This window comes from Buteo buteo, chromosome 5, assembly GCF_964188355.1.
Source record: "Buteo buteo chromosome 5, bButBut1.hap1.1, whole genome shotgun sequence".
Lineage (NCBI taxonomy): Eukaryota > Metazoa > Chordata > Aves > Accipitriformes > Accipitridae > Buteo > Buteo buteo.
The window spans coordinates 3249475-3268335 of NC_134175.1; the positions used below are offsets into that span (position 1 = coordinate 3249475).

General features: G+C 47.6%; 1 protein-coding gene across 5 annotated transcripts in view; it reads right to left on the reverse strand.

Moving 5' to 3' along the window:
- Positions 1 to 2105: 2105 nt before the first annotated feature.
- VWA1 (von Willebrand factor A domain containing 1) overlaps positions 2106 to 18861 on the reverse strand; it is a 34033-nt gene continuing 17277 nt past the window's right edge. For 4 of the 5 annotated variants that reach the window (XM_075027219.1, XM_075027221.1, XM_075027222.1 and 1 more), the window contains exons 3-7: positions 13537 to 14100; positions 7409 to 7687; positions 6097 to 6369; positions 5057 to 5326; positions 2106 to 4407 (exon numbers count right to left, since the gene is read on the reverse strand). In XM_075027219.1, coding sequence (XP_074883320.1) covers positions 4367 to 4407; positions 5057 to 5326; positions 6097 to 6369; positions 7409 to 7687; positions 13537 to 14100 — 1427 coding nt within the window. In that variant the 3' untranslated portion in view covers positions 2106 to 4366. The remainder of the gene's footprint in view (positions 4408 to 5056; positions 5327 to 6096; positions 6370 to 7408; positions 7688 to 13536; positions 14101 to 18861) is intronic. The other variant, XM_075027218.1, reaches the window with a different exon arrangement.

Here is an 18861-nt window from a genome sequence, read left to right on the forward strand (position 1 = left end):
GCTCCCCCTGCGCCTGCGCGGCGGCGGCGGCGGCGTTTTCTCATTGGGCCGGGGCGCCGTCGCTCGTAGCGCGTCACCGCCTCCGGGAAGCGGGCGCGGGGTGAGTGTTTTTTTGATGGACGGAATGACGCGGCGGGCTGGGGAAGGGGAGTGGAGTCGGATTGGCTGTGGAGTAGGGGGAGTGGGCGGGGAGAGCTGGGGACGGAGCGCGGAGAGGGTCAAAGTAGGGCGGGCGGCGTTCTTCCTTAGCAACGGGAGTGTGGTGGCGTTGCTAAGGGGAGGGGGGGGGGGGGATAAACCCTCATGCTTGATGCAGAGGGGTATTTCACTGCAAATCTGCTCCTAATCACATTTTGGTAATGCAGAAGACGGCGTGAAAAAAAGGGAGTGGAGCAAAAAGGAAGGAAAGTAGCTGTGAAAGTCAGAAAAAACACCGCTAAAGCTTACAGGTAAAATCCTGCAGCCTGACATGGTGTAAAGCGTAGAATACAGCCTAGGCCATCTTCAGCACTCAGAAGCAGTCATTCAGGTGTCCTTTTTTTTTTCTTCAAATGTTCACGTTTCTTCCCAAATGCACACTTGAGTAAGTCTCTCACAGAGTTCCTGCAGAACGCTTGATTTTTCTATCAGACATCTCTTTTATTATTATTATTATTAATCTATTGTTGACCTAGCAGATTCACTGCTTGTTCTAAAAATCAGCGTTGGCTCTGCTGTGTGATTCCATGGTGCCATGCATACATTTTGGAAAACCAATGCAGGGGCAAAGTAGTTAATGTCAGTTACAGGGTAATATATCCCAAGCAGTCCAGCCTTATTCTTCAAAGTAATTAATCGTATTTTATCTGCTGTTTTCTAATTTACATTTTTAATTTTTCATCTCGGGGCAAAGAATCTATATTGAATGTTTAATAAAGATTTGATTGCAGTACTACTTAGTACAAAAGGAAAAAGACGAGCACTAAACAAACACCTATAATTGCACTTCTGAGCACATTTCACTTCTAGAACAGAGACTCCCCACTCAGCTTGTACAATCAGCACCAGTTTTATACTGGGTGGAATCTTTTCCTTAATCTTGGCAGTGGTAAAAACACTCCCTGAACCTTCATACCTTTCAGGTGTATGCTGGCCTGTATTTCTTAGCAAAGCTGTCGAAGTTAAGCCTATTTGTACCAGGCAGTCATCGACTACAGTAAATTAAACACCCTCTGGCTGACAGTAGCCAAGTGCAGATATAACCTCCATATTGCTTTGAGAAATTAGCTAGTGAATCCTAATTATAGTTGTACTTTGGCTTCTCGGTAAGCCTGGGATTATATAGGGGAAGGCTGCGAGTAGCACACACTTAAGAGCAAATTTCTTCCAAGTCAACACAAACTCTCTAGCAAAATTCTGAAACTGGAGAAGTATGCTCTCTTCCTTCAGAAAACCATTAGGTATCTATCTAGATAACAGATCAGCTGAGCATGATAACCACTCCCAGTTCCTGACAGGTCAGTGCCTTCCTGCAAGGTTGTGTTCAGAAAATCCATGGCGTCTTGATACAGGATAGTAGGCGTCTTTATATTACTGAAGAACATGAGAACCCTCTCAGCAGATCACACCAGCAACTCCAAGTTAAATCTTTAACAATAGCCAACACCATGTGCATCAGAAGGTGCAAGGACCCTAAAGAAAACCTGGTGACAGCTCATCTACAAATGAAGCTCTTTATAGCCCCCCCCCCCCCCCCCCCCGAACTTAGCTCCTACTGGGAGCCCTGATGGTTTGTGTGTCATACCCATTATATCAGTACAGATTAGATGCTTAAAAAGCCCTAGAAATCATTAGGCTTTATTTAAAAAAAAAAAAAAAGCAAAAAGCTGAGACATTATTGAGACTGATATATTTCTACTCATATATATTTCTGGCACTTTTGGGGAGGGTGGGGGTAAAGTTCCATGTAAACCAGACTATGAATTCATGGGTGGAATGCTTACTTTTCAGTCATTTAAAATTGAGATGAATAACAGCTTTTCAACCCATACCTCTCATTAGAACAAAAGCTACACTTAACAGACGTGCCGTTATTGCCATCAAGAACGAAGTCATCATTCAATAGCTCTTGTATTGTATATTTAATTGTCTTCAAAAGGATGCATTACAATTGGGGGGAGGTGTGACATGTTAATGTATTAGTAAACTATGCAGGGAGTTGTGCAAAATTAATTTCTGTCCTACAGCAAGAATGAACAAGATTATCTAATTGCATGAGAGATTCCAGAGGCTTTATCTTCCCCTCAGCACAGAGTCTCCATTAAGACTAAACAGTCACAAAAGCACATTCCAAAGGAGAACACAAATCATACGAAATCATCTTCTTGAGTTAATGAATGACTCACCTTGCTCCTATCCCTTCCTCCTGTACAAGGAGGCAGCCCAAGGCAAATGCTCCATAAACCTAGACGTGATGAATTCAGTACTCAGGAGATGAGGTCGGTGACAAGGTTCCTCTCAGCTCCGGGAGGAGCTGCTTTAAGAAGTCCCTAAGCATAGCTAATGGAGGGTTTGCAGGATAGAGCGACACTGCATGGGGGCTCTCCAACATACAGCACAGCTTTAAAAAAAACAAGTTCCACATGTAGGACAAATAAGCAATAAATTTAAAATAGAGCAAGCAATACCGAGGGAAGGTGTTCCTGCTGATGCTGGGTTTTGTTACCAGAAAAGTATATACGTTTCTTTACAGCCCTAAGCCCTGAATTTTGGAACCATGCTGCTCCAATGGCTTCGTCACTAGGTATTAAAATTGTCTTTTTGTTTTCCAGCTCCCCTTTCCAAAGAGTAGCTTAGTGACAGCAAATTCAAGCCTGGGACCAATGGGAAGGAATCAGATTTACTCTTCTCCCCTAAAAACCTGATTAAGGGTAGCTCAAGCTTAGCACTGGGTGGAAGCCCAGGGCAAGACACTAAAGATGTGCTAGGTGTTTTCAGTGTGCAGAGGATGGAGCCTGGAATGATAGTGCTGGAGACTTACTGTCCATAATTGGTTGCAGAACAGGCCAATTAATCTCCATACAGCTGCTCTGATAGCAGGACTCACATCCAATTTGGTGAAACTGATTGCAGGTATGCCACGGTAATTCAGTGGTCACGATGCAGGCAGTACTGCACTGTTCTTTGGAGGTGTGCATTTGAATGAGAAACAAAAATAACTGCTTTAGGTGGTCTTGCTCTCTGGCTTTTCTTGACTCACTGCTGCTCCTTGAGCTCAGCTGAGAGCTCTAGAGTAGAATAATCTGCTGGAGAAGCAAATTCCCAAGTTTTTGAGTTTCTTGCTCTCTCAGACTGATACCAAACCCCAAGGCAAATGACTTGGGGGGAACTGAACACTTCGAAGTCCATCTGGGCTCTGTATGTCATTGCAGCAGGTGAATTTAATACCAGTGCCAGAGGGAGAATGGAACAGTGTTGATTAGACTCAAGAATTCAGCAGGCTGGCAGTGAGCAAACTTTTCTGCTAGATCACTCTGACAGTGCTCATCAGCCCTGGCCTGGCCCTATCGTTCCATTTCTCAGAGTTCACCGACCCAGCTCTGCTATAAACCAAAGACCAACTGGGAACACTAAACTGTCCTTGCACTTTATAAAAGGCAGGATGTCCCAGCCAAAGGCCAAGTGGGTTAACAACCTCTTTTCTTCCTCTTCTCAGAAATCCTGGTGGCTCTGACCCAATCTTCTCTGCATACTCTACATGTTTGTGTTATGTTCTTCTTCTTCCTCCTAATGCTTTTCCCTTCCATCCCCAAGATGCTATACTTTTGGGATGCCTAATTTGAGCTACCTGGTGAGTACACTGGATGAGTTGGAGGAAAGCTGCTCTTTGTCAAGTGTGTCAGTTTCAATGGCTGTTGACAGAAGGAATGGATTTGGCCACATGTAATCTTTCTCCAAGCGCAGGTGCCCAAAATGAAAGGCCAGGGCAGTAAACAGCCGAGTCTTCAACATGCTCATAAGCTGCAAAAATGAAACTGTATCAACATTTAATAAATAGAGAACAGGCAGTAAGCAAGCAATAGTGAGGATTCATCACTTTGTCTTTTGTTTGTTATTGTCAGGCATATTTATATAAAAGAGGGTACAGATTTGGGGTCTATTAGTCAGATTGGTTGTTCCATCCAGCCAAGCCAAACCTTTAAGCCTTGCGAGAACTTGGCTGAGGAGAGCCTTTAGGCTTGACAACCAGGACACCTTCACGGACAGTGCAGGCTGGGAGATGATCTGTGAGCTTTCCAGTTTCCTCTCCTGACCCCTCCTTTTTGTCCAAGTCTTTGTCCAAGCAAGATTCCTTGCTCTGCCGGGAATCGGTTCACTCCAGAATCCATCATGCTCTCTGTCTGTGCTTATATCCTTGGGCCTCTGTAGCTGGGAAGAACATAGGAAGTATAATGTCATCTTTAGTCACCCATTCTCCAAATTTGACCGAGTCAGAGATCTCATCCCTGTGGTTATCTTTGCTATCCCTCCAGCCTCTTGCTGTGCTTCTGCACTGTCACACAGCATCTTTTTAGCTCTTACTTCACTTCAGCTTATGAAGAATCCCTTTGTGTTTCATGACAGTAAGTGGCTTCTGAGTAATGGAAGGAGGAAAGCAGATGTGTTGTGCCTTACAAGCTGACCATTAAACACAGCTACTCCCTGCCACGTTGAAAAGTGAAGGGTAGCCAAGAGTTCAAATAACTTTTAAACAGCTCTTCCAATGCCCATGCCAACTTTTAGCAGTCTTCCCGCCCTTGTTATCCCAAAGTAGTTGCAGGACTGCCTCCACTGTACACTTTTTCTCCTGCCTGCAAATATAATGCCACTAGGAGGAGTATTGCTCTTAAAAATGGGGAAAGAGCCCATCTTTGGACAGTATCTTTTGGGCTGATAGCTGTGATGAAGCCCTATTGGCAAGCTAGCTGATGGGCACAGAGCATTTCAGCCATGAGGGCTCCTCTGTGTTGGATCTCCGGCACCTCAGTGCCCTTCAGGACACTTTCCCTTGGCTAAAGTGCCCCTGGATTCTGCTCACCTGGCTGCATGTGCACCATGCGGCATAGCCGTTTGCCTGGCTGGTTCTTGTACATGGGCTTCACGCACACTTTGTTAGTGGTGCCTGAAGCCAGGTCTGTGAGGATCACGCTGTGGATCTGCGGTGAAACGCTGATGACAGATGAAGGGCCAGTTTGACGCCGGCATCTGACTCTGTAACCAAGGACTTTGCCATCAGCGGAATCCCAGGAAGCTTTCAGGGTGTTGGGGCCCATGTCTTCAAAGCGAAGGTGCCTCACTTTGGAGCCCTCTAGAGAAAGAAGATTCATGTTACTGTGGGCCATTTGTATGGAGTGGTCCTTACCGTCTAGCTCCTTGTGTCTCCCGAGGGGATTGCTGAGAAGGGGCCAGCCAGACTGGTCTTTTTCTGTTGTAGAGACACAATAGCCCATCACTCTACATCTCTGCACTGGAGGAGCTCAGCCTAATTAGTCCTTAACTTTGTCCTGGTACCAGCACAAAATAACTTTTGTTGGCACTGTTAGGCACTGGCTGGCCACCTCCCACACCCTCAGCTGCTGTCATTCTCTGAGCTCCTCACTCTTAAGTCCTAAAAAGAGCTAGATTTTGCCTCTTGCAATATCTTTACAGGTACCTCTTCAGAGCAGAAGCTTCTGCCGATGAAATTTCCACCCCTCTGTTCCTAAATCACACCAAAGAACAGCCACTGAGGAGATAGAAGGGAAAGGCAGTTTTCTTTCTTCTTTAGGGAGATTCAAGGATCTCCAAGTTTGTTCAGCTTGTGACTGCACCAGCAGCTTGGCAGTACACACCCTGTAATAGCAGTCATGTTGTGTGTGTCTGATTTTCTTTCAGTCCTGTGCCTTATACATCTGCTACATCCTAATGGCATATCATGTGCTGTTCATCAGAAGCTGCAGCTTTCCCCTTCTCATCCCACCCCAGTAACTGGGCTGAATGAGTTCTCTGGCTTCACCTAGAGGCAGATGATCTGTGCAAAGAAACAGGCACACTTCAGAGCCCATATAGTTTCCTATCAGCAGAGTGCCACTCACTCACCTTCCTGAGTGCATGCTTTAGCTGACAGGGATTTCTCCTTTCCCGATTTGTAGACTGCAGTCACTGTCACTAGATAGGTTGTATTGGGTGCCAGATTCTCCACCACAGTGCTATTGTGCTCGCCATCCACTTCCAGCAGCTTCACTGAGTTCCCAGGGAGTGGTCCATACAGGATCTGATAGCTGATCACACTGTCCGGTGTGGGAGCCCAACTAACGTGGAAGCTGTATGGCCCAGACTCCGAGATGAGAACCTGAGCTGGGCTTTTTTCCTCTGAAAGCAATGTAAAAAGATGTGAATGAGTATGTAATTCAGGGCATAAGAATGCTGTAAGAGAAGCATAATCAACCTGCCCCATATTTGGCTTCCAGGAGGCAGAAGAAAATCCATCCAGCAAGTGGATGTTGATAGTCATCCAAGTCAGCACAACCCAGCTCAGCCCTAAGAAAACGGTTTCTCTACCCATGCAGCACAGAGTAGGCAAAACTACTCAGCCAAAACTGTTCTTGCATGCAGAAAATTAATATTGGATGCAAGTTCATCTTGACTTTGTCACCCCTCTTCAGATTTTCAGTGTGTCACTTTTTTGCATGTTGCTCTCCAGCAGAAATCTGAGTTATTCCTCTGACCCAAATGACTATTTTGTACAGAGGGGCTCACTTCTGCTCTGAGTGGTCTTCCTCTCCTTCCCTCTTAAACAGGGATTCCCCATCAGTGGATACACCTGCCCAGAGAAGCAGAATCACCTGCTTCAAGAGCATTACTCTCCCCTAGCTGCACCTGCAGCCTCAGGTAGGAGACAGGGATCTCCTTGTTCCCATAGGAACGGCTCAAGCTATGAAGGTCAAAATTCCCCTTTGGCAGTAACCCACACAAGGCAGCACTGCTTCTGCCAGACTATCGTACTGGGATAGTAAGTTATGTGCAGCAGCCTGTGCTTTATCCCCAGTGGGCTCTACACCTCAGCCCTGTTAAATATTTGCAAGCTGCAGCTCCTGCTGCCTTCTCCCAGGGTAGTGGGCTCTGCTTTCCTCCAGACTGATAGATTTTTGAGGTTGGAAGGGCATCTTATGACCATCAGACCTGATCCCCTGTTCTGGGCAGTCCAGAACATCTCTCTAAGGAAAGAACTGCCAGCTGAATGCCAGCATAAAGCAGCTCATTATGTTCTGTCCTGACCACAACCATCTGCCTTTTCCAATCAGACCATGAGGCTGTGGGATGCAGACCAACGACTGCCCTGTTTGCTTTATATATGTGAGGCTCAGTACAGTGGAGACTTCCCCTTTTATCATGGTTGTGGACATTTTACCTGCTAGTGTAGTAACCCTTGTTGTCTGGGGAGGGAAGTAGTGGACGTTGGATTCAGGAATGAGTGCCACCTCATAAGTAGTTTCTGGTGCAAGGTTGCTTAGCATGAGGCTGGTGTGAGCCCCAGACACTTGCTTTGTCCTCTTCCTTGCTAGATCATCTATTGGGGCATACTCCAGGGTGTAGTAGCCAGTTTCTTGGGAGAGGAGTTTGGGCCACATCAGACGGAAGCTGCTTGAGGTGATATCTACTGCATGGAGCCGATTTGCTTGGATAACATCTGGGAGAGAAACAGGAGCAAGAAATCACTACTGACATTAATACAGAGAACATGACACATCTAAAATACAGGCTCTTCTGGATGGGAGATGTAGCCTACAGCAAAACTGGATGACAGCTGAAGTTACCTAGGTGTAGCCAAGCCCCTTCATAGCAATTCAGTGAACCAGACCCTCTTTGAAAGGTTCAGGAGCACGAAACTAAATCCTTGAAGCCAAACATAAAGCTAAAAAAAATGTAAAAAGTGCGTCAACTGAGGCAGCAATATTTGGATTTTCGCACCACTCCCACCTCTCAGACAAGATCCTTTCACTGAACAGAGCTTGCAAAGGAAATGCATATGTCCCAATGGCCATGAGTAGCATTTTGGCTGAAGGAATTGCTTAGGTGTGTCTGCACAACAGGCTTCAGCTCAAGAATGCTATTGCACCTTGCCTCCTAGGCATCTCCAGCCTCAAACCAGTTTGCCACAAGCCTCCACGTTGCTCTGTAAAGCCCCAGCTTTCCCTCTCCATTCTCTCTTCCTAGTCCTTTTGTGCTGGTGATCTGCTGTGACAGAGAGGCCTGGCACAGCAGGAACCGTGCCTCTGCCCATCCAAGCCTGTCTTGCACCACCAAGAACGAATCTGGAGCGATCCAGCAAGTTCTGGGCAGCTGCTGCTGCTCAAGAGATGTGCGGGAGTTACTGTGCCTGGCCAAACAGGCAGCTTCCCCCACTCAGCAAGACGTTACCACGTACCCAATATGGCAAGCGGCACTGGCACTGCCTGTGACAAAGCTGGAGACAGAATTTGGGCATCCAGGTTCCAAAACTCCTGCGGTCAGTTCATCCAAAGCTCCCTGTGGAAATCACCTACTAGTGAAACCAAACCACTAGAATTTGTCATGTATGCAAAGAAGCCCAGAGTGTGAAGATATATCTCCCTGCTCTCTGCCTGTACCCAGTGGCCAGGAAGAAGGGGCAGCAACTGGGGATTGTCCAGCATTTGCTGAGCCAGCTGCATTCATCCCAGCTGAAGTCACTCCCTGCAGTGTTTCACAGAGCTCCATTGTTTTGTGACATTCAACATTCAGAGCCACTCTTGTGCTATCTTGCCTCTTTCTCCCCCTGCACAGAGACTTCTCTTCAAGGCTCATACTACCTTTGAGTTCTAGACCCCAAATGCCAGACACGAATACCTCTTCTGACACTCTGCAGTTCCCCCAGCTTCCTCTGCTACTTGACCCTTCCAACACACATAGCCTCCTGAGCCCATCTTGGGCAGAATTCCACTGTTCTCTGGTCTTCCAGAGGGGCAGAAACACACAGGACTTTGTTTCTAGCTCCAGGGAAGTGGCATAAAAAGAGATAAAGATGCTCTTTTTTTTTTTTTTTTTTTTAAAGCACCCTGAGCCTTAGAGAACTGCATTCGCTCTGCACAGTGTCACTCCTGAAACCTTACAATAGTACCCTCCAGCTCAAGCTTAAATACTTCACAGAGTACTGTAGGTAGCTCTCCCTGGCTGCTCATTACACAGAGGTAAAGGGAGGCACGGAAGTCTGCCCAGACCTGCAAGAGAATAGGGGATAGCCTTGCATTCTCAAACTTGTCCTTTAACTGAGAAAAGATCAGCTCTCCTCCTCCGAGCCCCTGCCAACTTCCCTGTACCAATAAAGCAGCCTCAGTTTTTCCTGTGAGCTGTTCCTTGGCTCTCCCAGACAGGCAGGAACATTTCCCTTCTCCATGCCCTGCCCGCTCCTGTCCACGCACGCTGCCAGCCAGCAGCACTCCACCCCGCTGGAGCTTGGAGGAGGCAGCGGGTGGGAAGCAGCACCATGGGACCTGGAGCACTGCACCCTTCTGTGAGCCCCGCAACTACCAGTGGCCAAGCCACAAAGGAACAGTGAACAGAGGAAAGGTTTCAGCGCCAAAAGTCCTGCCAAAAGCTCGGGGAATGGAAATAAGTGAGCTCGGAGGCAGGGCTCAGGGACACTGCGAATAGATTGGGCAGATTAAAGTGACAGGGTGCAACACCTGAGAGACATGTTACAGGAAGCCCACAGCAAATAGCTCTGCCCGTTGATGACAGGTTAGAGATGCCTTGAGTGTATAAATAGGGCAATAAGCCCCAGAAGATAGATGCCCATGGTACGCTTCACAGCAGCTCCTTGTTCCCAGAGAGAAGCAGCAAGTTAATCTCTTGCATTAGACCCAGGCAGTGCCTTCCTAGCAACACTCAGAGACGGCTTGTGACACACTTGCCTTCCACCTCCTACCTCTTGGTGACTTGAAACACCATTTTGCAGCCACAAGCTTGCTGGCATCCCATGAATGCTGGCGAGGTCAAGATTAGACTTGCAGAAATGCTGCTCCTTTCATGATGTGCGTAAGAAATGCAGCCAGGCAGCAGATGAACCTGTTCTAGTCCTGGGTACATGATCCCCTCTCTGCAGAAGCTTCAGCTAGGACTTGGGACAAATCACTTCTGCTTCATGGCTCTATTTCCCTACTATGATATGTATGGGGGTAGGGTTCCAATTCTGGTAGGAGGGAACATACTTCTCCATTACCAGGGTGGACATTCAAAGTCTGAGATCACTCCCTCTGGTTGCCTGCTTATATTCAGTGCTAAGCAAGAATGTCAGAGGACTCTAGGCTCAAAGCCTTCACCGCAGCAGAAGTTATCCAGAACTTTGTTTCGGATCAGAAATGTGTTGCTCTGAATACACATGGGAAGTGGCTGATGTTTTGTGACTGCTGGGCAGGTGGGCTCCTGTAGAACTTGGCTCAGAAGATGGTGCCAAAGGATGAGACAAGTCAGCAGTTGTCAGCACAACTGGCTGAGTGGAGAGCAAGTGGATGCTAGCACAGAACCTGATGTCATCTCAAAGGAATGCCTTGGTTTCACAATATTTGAAGGTCCTTTCCCAGAAGGACACCACCAAATGCCATATATTGGGTACATAATACATAAGATGCAATGGAAGAAGCCTGAGCTAGTGTCCCCTTTCCTTCACAGTTGGAAAGGCAGAGGTATTTGCCAGGAACCAGCTGTGGCCATAGCCAGGCTGGCTGGGAACTGTAGCCTGCTGCATTCTGCAGACTTGTTGTGTCGGGACCATGTGCCAAGGAAAAGGAGGGAGACTGAACATACACATCCATCCACAGTCCCTGTCTTGCACCCATCTGCATAGTAGTGTTACTGGAACTATTTCAGGTCCACCATGTCTAAGAAGCAGTCCATCTTCTCTGACACAGCCAGGTTTTTAAAAAAGGGAACTGAGGCAGAGACATCACATCCCTTGGCCTCAGCAGAGCCTGTAGCAGGACAGAAATACAGTTTGGAAGAGTAAGGCACCTTCCTTTTGTCTCCCTGTCCAAGTAGCTGCTGTCTTGCTGTCTAGGACTGAAGACCCTTGCTGTGAACTCCAGACTCAGCCCTAACAATTTGTTATATTACTTGTCTGCTGAGATATCTGATCAAATTTCTGAAGGCAAAGAAAATGCTTCTTAACTGAGCAACCCCTACATAAAGATGCCTACCTTTGTTTAGTGAGGTACAGCTGTGGAGACTGAGCTGTTCCATGGAGGGTTCTCAGCCTACCTGAGACAATAGCAACTTGGTAGCCAGAGACCATTGTGTTGGAGTACCTATGGAACAGGCATGAAACACCCCATCCCTGGATAGGAGGTGGAGGGAGGAGAGCAACTCTTGGCAAAGCTTGTTTGTGCATCTACAAAAGGCTTTAAAAAAAACCAAACAACAAACCAGTAGCAAGAGATTAACATAAGATAGCAGTGATAATAGAACCAGTGTGGGCCATTCCAGAGTTGGAAAGGCCTAATTTCTGCTTGCCAAGGATCCTGTCTGTCCCTGCTATCCCAGGGGCCAGAAGCAGGAAGGGTGGTGATGAGGGCTGCCTCCTCCAGGCAGGGAAGAGTGGACATATGTGGCTTTATTAAGGCTAACTTGGGTGATGTTACCAACGTCTGGTATTTTGCTTAAAGCATCAGCTCCTGGATTCATGCGAGAATCTCACCTTCCATTAAAATCCCAGGCTAGTAAATTTTAGACCCAGTGGATGCACAGAATACTGCCCTCAAGCGCAGCAGAGTATTTATTACCTTTGCAGATCTTGCAATCTTCAAGACAGTCTTGTGCTGCAAGGATATGCAGGTGATTTCTCATTTTGGGATGCTATTTTATGCCATCTCAATTCAGGATGCACTAGAAGCTGAAATAGCCACTTGAAATGAAACGTCTGGGGGTCTGTGTGGCATCTGGTACAGTCAAAGGACTGCTGGTACTGCCCCATACCCATACAGGAGAGAAGTGGATGATTGGAGGAGAACATGGTCCCTGTGTGTGATTTGTTAAATGATCATGGTTGGAACTAGAAAGAAATTGCTATACATAGAGGAAAGGGTTACTTGGACGCTCCAAAGCAAGCTCTAACCAACTCACATAGCAGAAGCCAAATGAGGAATTAAAACAGGATTTGCAATGGAGAGAGAACCTCCAGAAAATGAATGGAAAGTCTGCAAAGTCATACTAACTCAGTTTTCCAAGCAAATCCAGAGAGGAGGCTGAGGCAAACCCCTGCTTTACAATCACAGGCACTCCCACCATGATGGCATTCAAAAGCTGCAAAAAGAACATGCATTGTGCAGTGCAACATGAAGATTAGCATGAGATATTCCTCTTGGCTTCCAAATTCCTGTCTTCTGGCCCAGATTATGGCTTTGGGTCTCCTCAGACCCTTTCCTGGATGCTTTAGAAAACAGGACTGCTGAAAAATAAAATCTGCTGTTTGTTCCTGCTGTCCGCACAGCAACCGCCACAACCATGCTAGCAACAAAGAGGTAGCAGTTGGCCTGCTAAACCTAACAAGTTTGGGCTGGGATTTTCTTCCAAGGGCTGCGCTAGCCAAGTCAGGCTATAGATCTGGCAGACGTGGAACACGTTACAACAGGGGATTTATGGAACAAAAACATTCCTCTCCTACAGTCTTAATGTTGATAGCAAGCACCATCTTTAATTGCTCTTTGTAAAAGAACAACTGCCAGCCACTTGTAGGCAGGAGTCAGTGTGTTCCAGCCACTGTGCCTGCACATGATGGTATCTATAGGAAGTCAAATCTACTGTAGACAAGAGTTTGAGGGAGCTGACAGGACCAAATCCTTCCCAGGCATACACATCCCATTCTGTGTATGTAATGTGTTCAACACATTTGTGTCCTCCACCTCCATCAGTTGGTACATAGCCAAACAGCATTTTAGAGAAAAAAATTCACCCTGAATGTGAAAATCGAGTTCAAGGGGCTTAGGCACCTTGCTCCCACAGTCAGCAGCCTCTTACTGTAGTTAAATCATTGCTTGTTTGGGAAGCCTTTGGTTAACAATTAACCTGTGCAGGTGGGGTCATTTTCATCCTACACTTGAGTGTACAGATGTCTGTGACCTGCATGATTCATTTCAAAGTCTTGTGGGTTTTTAAGGAATCCAGATAATATGCTGCCTGAGCCTCTTTCCTTCATTAACAACTGAACAACTCATAACAAACACAAGTTTATCTCTTTAATAGGTCTACAGAAGGGAATTTGTCCCAGTCAGTCATGCGACCTTCCAAGGGGAAGAGAGATATTTGTCCCAGACAGATATTTGTCCCAGACCTCCTAAAAGCCTTGGTTTGTACTTGGTCCTATAGCATTGTGGACAAAGCACCTCAGTTTGCAAGGACTGCAGCTGTGTGTCAGAAAGACCATTGGTTTTAAGGGATTCTCACACTGCCTACGTGGCAGAGCCAGGCATTAACTCATATTCAGCCCTGTTACAAACTCCCAGTGACCACAACCCAACCCCACCGTACCTAGGATAGCATCTCGAAGCTCCTTTGTGATGATGGGTAGGTCATCAACATCCACAAAGTACAGGTGTTTCTCAGGAGGCTGGCTGGCAGCAGCAGAGAGTTCCAGGTAACTTCCCCGTCCAGTGCTGACGATGAAGACTGTTACTCCCATGTCCTTCAGGAGCTGCATGGGTTCAGAGATGTCATCAGTGGAGAAACCATCTGTCACCCAAACCAGTACCTTGGGCACATCTGGCCGGGCACCAGCTTCATCACTGAAGAACTTCTCCTTGGCATAAGAGAGTGCTTTGCCTGTGTTAGTGTCGCCCATGAGCTGTTGAGTGTCCCGGATGGCTTGTTGCAGAGTCCCACTGGACAGGTACCGGTCAAAAGGGAACTCCATGGTGGGCGTAGTGCTGATGTGGATGATGCTGGTCTGGACATCTCTGGGGCCAAAGGTGAAAGGTTGCACAAGGTCCCACATGAATTCCTTGACCCTGGAAAACTCATAGTAGGAAACGCTGCCAGAGCTGTCCAGCAAGAAGAGGAGGTCCCCCTCTGAATTGGAAGTAGACGGCTGGGGACCTAGCAGGGGAAGAGAGAGGGAGGTGCGTTAGTGGAATGATGTGAACCCATAACTGCACAGGCATCTGCTAGGAAAGCCTGGTTATCTTGTGCCAAATCTCAGAATTCAGTGAGAATATTGCTGGGTAGAGACCTCAGGTTTTGCCCCTTTTTATTATTATTTGCATCTAGCGTGACAGGTCCTGGGCTTTATTCTCAGTCCCGCTGTCAACTGTCCAGGAACTTCTCACCCCATCTCCCTAGCACCCTGTCTAGCTTTGCTTAGACTCATCTCTTTGATCACAACTGTTCTCTGCGAACACTTTAAGATGCTTACACTGAAGTGTTAGCCAGAGGTCTGCCTATGATGTTCACAAACTAAGTTCTCTTAGCACCTTTTGTTTTAAAGTACATTGCCAAAAAAGCTGTTTCTGTTTTCAACTGTTTCCTAGGTACTCCGAGGTCCAAGAACCCAAATTGGTTACAGGATCAGAAAGAGCAAGAGGAAAAAAAATTCATGATACCACCCCACTGAATAGCAGGATTGTGACCCGTGTTGGACTATTTGTCTCCCACTGCTTTCTTTGCGTTCGGTCTCACTTTGGGACGTCATAGCTGCTCAGCCTGATCTAGGCCCTGCCCAAGAAGGTCACTGCAAGGAAAGAAGCCAAAGCACTGCAGTTGAGCTGGAAAGAGCTTTTGGAGGCACTGCGGGACAGCAGCCTAGTACTGATCTGCCTGGCCACGGGACCCTCTCAGCAGCACACTTCAAACACAGGACTTACTTACCCCACAGGGTTTTACACTGGCCAAGAAGGTAAGACACATGCAAAGAAACTGTTGGAGGATCTCAGCGATACAGCAGCAGCAGCAGCCCTGAGCCCTGGTGGTGTGCTTGGTCCATCACTGCGAACAGTGGCACAATATCCAAGCACATAAATATTGCAGCTGCCATACCCTGCATACTTTGGTCGGCTGAGACAGACAACAGAGACTCACAGTAGAGTCAGCACATCTCAGACCTGCTGTGTGCAGCTTGCCCTCTGGCTCTTGGCCTTTTGGAGCTTGCTTCTTTTACATGTTCTGCACCTCACCTAGATCAATCACTGTTCGACAGAGGTAAGGCTGAAGATGCATCTCATCTAGCTGCTGTGGTGAGCTCTCCAGGAGCAGGGAGAGGAGCTTCTCCTGCCTGCACTGGCTGCCTGGTCTCCAGGCTTTGTTGCCAGGTTTTTTTAAAGTCATGTTTTACACATTTGCAAAGATAAAGACAGTGAGGAAGAGCAATACTTACTTTTTTTCCTCCTTTCCATTCACACACATGACCCCTACTATCCAAGGAGTTACTTGGATGGCCAGAACAAGAGCCCGTGTCTCTCAGAGGAAAAAGGCCAGTCATGGGAGAGGAGAGGCAGGCCAAAAGACTGAAAAACTAGGATGAAATATGCCTGAATTCAGCCTAGTGTCTGACTCCTGAGAAAAAACAGCTCCTCAAGGAATGAGGGCAGGATGAATGCCTGATACTCCTCTGGTCCAAATTCAGTCAAGATGCATAACAGGTGGGAGCAGAAAACAGCATTGCAGCAGTGAAGGGAAGTAATTTCCCAGGACTTTAATCTCACCTCCTCATTCTTAGGTCCTGCACAAGGACAGGGGGCTGGAACAGAGCAGGGAGCCAACAGGGAGGTAGAAGAGATGCCCTGGACCTGACACTGCAGGATCAATAGGAGCTCTGGCTCCTGAGCACACCTAGCACTTGCACACTACACTCAGGCAGGATCTGCAAGCACTGCACAGACTTAGGAAACCTCATGACAGTCTTTCCAGGCACATGTTATTAACCCATTACAGATAAACAGAAAGGCCAGGGCAGTGGAACAAGGCAGCAGCTCAGGCACAGGAATCAGGGTAGAGCTAAAAGTACAAACCGCAAGTCCTGGATCCTGCTCTCACTGCTGCAGAAAAAATGCCTCTGAGCTACATCAGCTTGCACTGACACCTCTTATTACACAACACCAAGCTGATCTTGAGTACTTTCTGCTCCAGGCTGGAGGTGGATGTGTTCCAGAAGCTGGGAACATTCCTCACCAGCCTGAGCCAGCAGGTCAGTCATGCCCCGTGCCAGGGAGTAGCCTCTGCCACCCAGAGCTGCTGCCCTGGGCTGACGCGCAGCAGACCCAGAGAAAGAAGTAAACTGCTGATCACAAGACTGAGAGCAACTGCCCGAGGTCAGGAGCAACTTTTGGGCCTAAAACAACTTCCAGGTTTATCCCATCTTATGACAATGGCAGTGCCTGGAAGAAAAATGAGCTGTATTTGGAAAAGAATGAAATGATAAAGAAACTTTGATGAGAAAAACTGCTCGGTCTGCTCTCCCAAGAGAGCAGGCTGATTCTCAGAACTGGCTGCCTCTCTGTTGAAAGGCTACGGTCCGCACAAGACTGGCAGAAAGCTCCCTGATTTATGCCACTGTTGGCAGGTAAGTCTGGAGTGGAGGGACTCCTCCCCAGATCACTTTTTAAAAGCTAGGCTAATACTATGTTTTTGTGCTCTTCTGAATACATATTGACCTCCTTTCCCAGATAGTCTTAGGAACAGCACCTCAAAGGGGCTCTGGGACAGGATGTCTGGGAACGGGCTGCACAGACACATTTGTGCAGAAGAATGTAATATGTCAGGAAGAACATGCTTCTGAGGGTGTGGCCTGGAGTCCCACTCCATTTGACTCATTTTCTTACGATTTCAATTAAACTCCTGTGTGGGAAGCACAAACACATAGTGGACTCCTTCTACCACTCTTAGAGCTTGGGAGATTTACAATAGCTGGAATATCGATAATGAATTTGGACTTCTTTTAACCATCCCCCTGCTTTTTGACAGCTTTTGAGGTACAAGAAGGGAGAAAAAGCCTCAGACCACAGATTCCTGCCTGCATATTTGGGCTTCTCTATCAGTGAAGGGATCAGGAATGTGGGGTGGCCAAATAATGTGGGCTCTGGAGCACAGATGAACTTGGTGCAGCACACAGTGGTTGAGTGCTGGAGCCACGTGTGGGAGCCAAAACCACAAGGCAGTAGACAGCTGAATGGAAAGGCTCCTGTAAAATTAATTGCTCCAAGGAGAAGACTCATGCAAACAGTTCTCCCCCTGCAGAAAGCCATGTCAAGGCAGGCCCAGAGATAGCAATGAGCCTGGCAGAGATGAGCAGGGGGTTGCTAACCCCCCACTGGGGCACTGCTCCAAGAGGCAGATAGGAGATGGCAAAATCAAGAGGAGGGAAAGGACTAGGGCAGGAGAACAGAGAGTAGGTACAAAGTGTCTATTACACGTCCTGCCAGTGAAACCTAATAACCTGAGCACAGAAAAGATCACGAACCAGCAAGAGCACACCCATTCAGTGTACAACACAAGGGGCTCAAGGGGGAAACCAGAAGGTGGAGAAGTGGTTCAGGCTTGAGCCACAGGGGAGCTGATCATCTTTGCTCAGTCTTCATTTGGACAGTCTTTACCCTGCTGTTTATTTCCCTCACTGGGTACCATTCAGATCCCTGCCTGTGCAACTGAGTCTGTCCCATGGCAAAAGCATTCATGTCTGTATGATCAGGAGTGTCAGGGGGAGGTACAGTGGAGAAAGAGCCCGCTGTGCTGGGAATGCCCACAGGATGGGGGACAGAAGTGACATATGTGAGTCAGGACTACACTTATTGCATGTGTTATAATATAGGTGTGCACTGGAAGAAAGCCAGAGTGCTTGCACGCATGGTCTGTAAACATGTGAATAAACATGCTGACAGCAAGGCACTGTGCTGCTCCAGAGACTGAGGCAGCAGAGGAACCACTCTGCTGCAGTAGGTGCTGGCTGAGGTAGCAGAGGCATACCAGATCTCCTGAAACAACAGGAGAAATCAGATGGAGCCTTCAGAAATGGAGAACATTAAAGTTACTTGGATGTGACTAAGCAAGAGATGCTAGGAGGAGGCAGGAGTGGGACCTGCAATCTACATGGATTACAGCCAGTTCTGCATGACCCAGCACAACTCAGCCCTGTGGTGCAGACACACACACCCAGCAACTTGGCATTCAGAGCTGAGCAGAAAATAAAAGTGAAGTCCAGTAAGCTTTCCTGCTTGCCCCTAGCAACATGCAACTTCATCACCACATCACACAGTAGAGCTGAACCTGTGACCTACAGGTCCCTGCCACTGGTTCCTAGAGCTCCCTACCTCCTAACACCATTCCAGCAGGGCAGAGCAACAACAGCTTTGTTTAGAGCTTCTGGCTGCATGAAGCAAGTCAAATGCAAACAGCCATGGCTTTGTGCTTTCCTCTCCACTGGAAGAAGTACAAGCCACTTACTTGGCTGGCAAGCCATAGTGAGAGATCGTGGCAACAGGCCTGCCACCTCCCAGGAGGAAATAACTGTTTCTCCCTTCTGCTCCTGTATGAGGAACATCACTGGTTTCCCAAGTGTTGCAACAAACAGCTATGAAAGCTTCTGACCCTGGCAGGGCAGGGATCAATGGCCAAAGGACATTGCCCACAAGTGGGAAACAAGGTCACATGCACTAGCACTCTGGGAAGAGAATTCAGAATGCATCATGAGGGAGCAGATGCAAGCAAAATCCCACTACTGTCAGAACTACCTGCATGGGGGAACACACGGCTGAAAACCAGCATGGAACACCAGCTCAAAAGAGAACATCAAAGGAGAGTCAAGAGCCCTGCCCCTGTCAAATTGCAGTCTTGACTGTACCCTGCAGTTCTGGGGCACCAAGGCAGCTG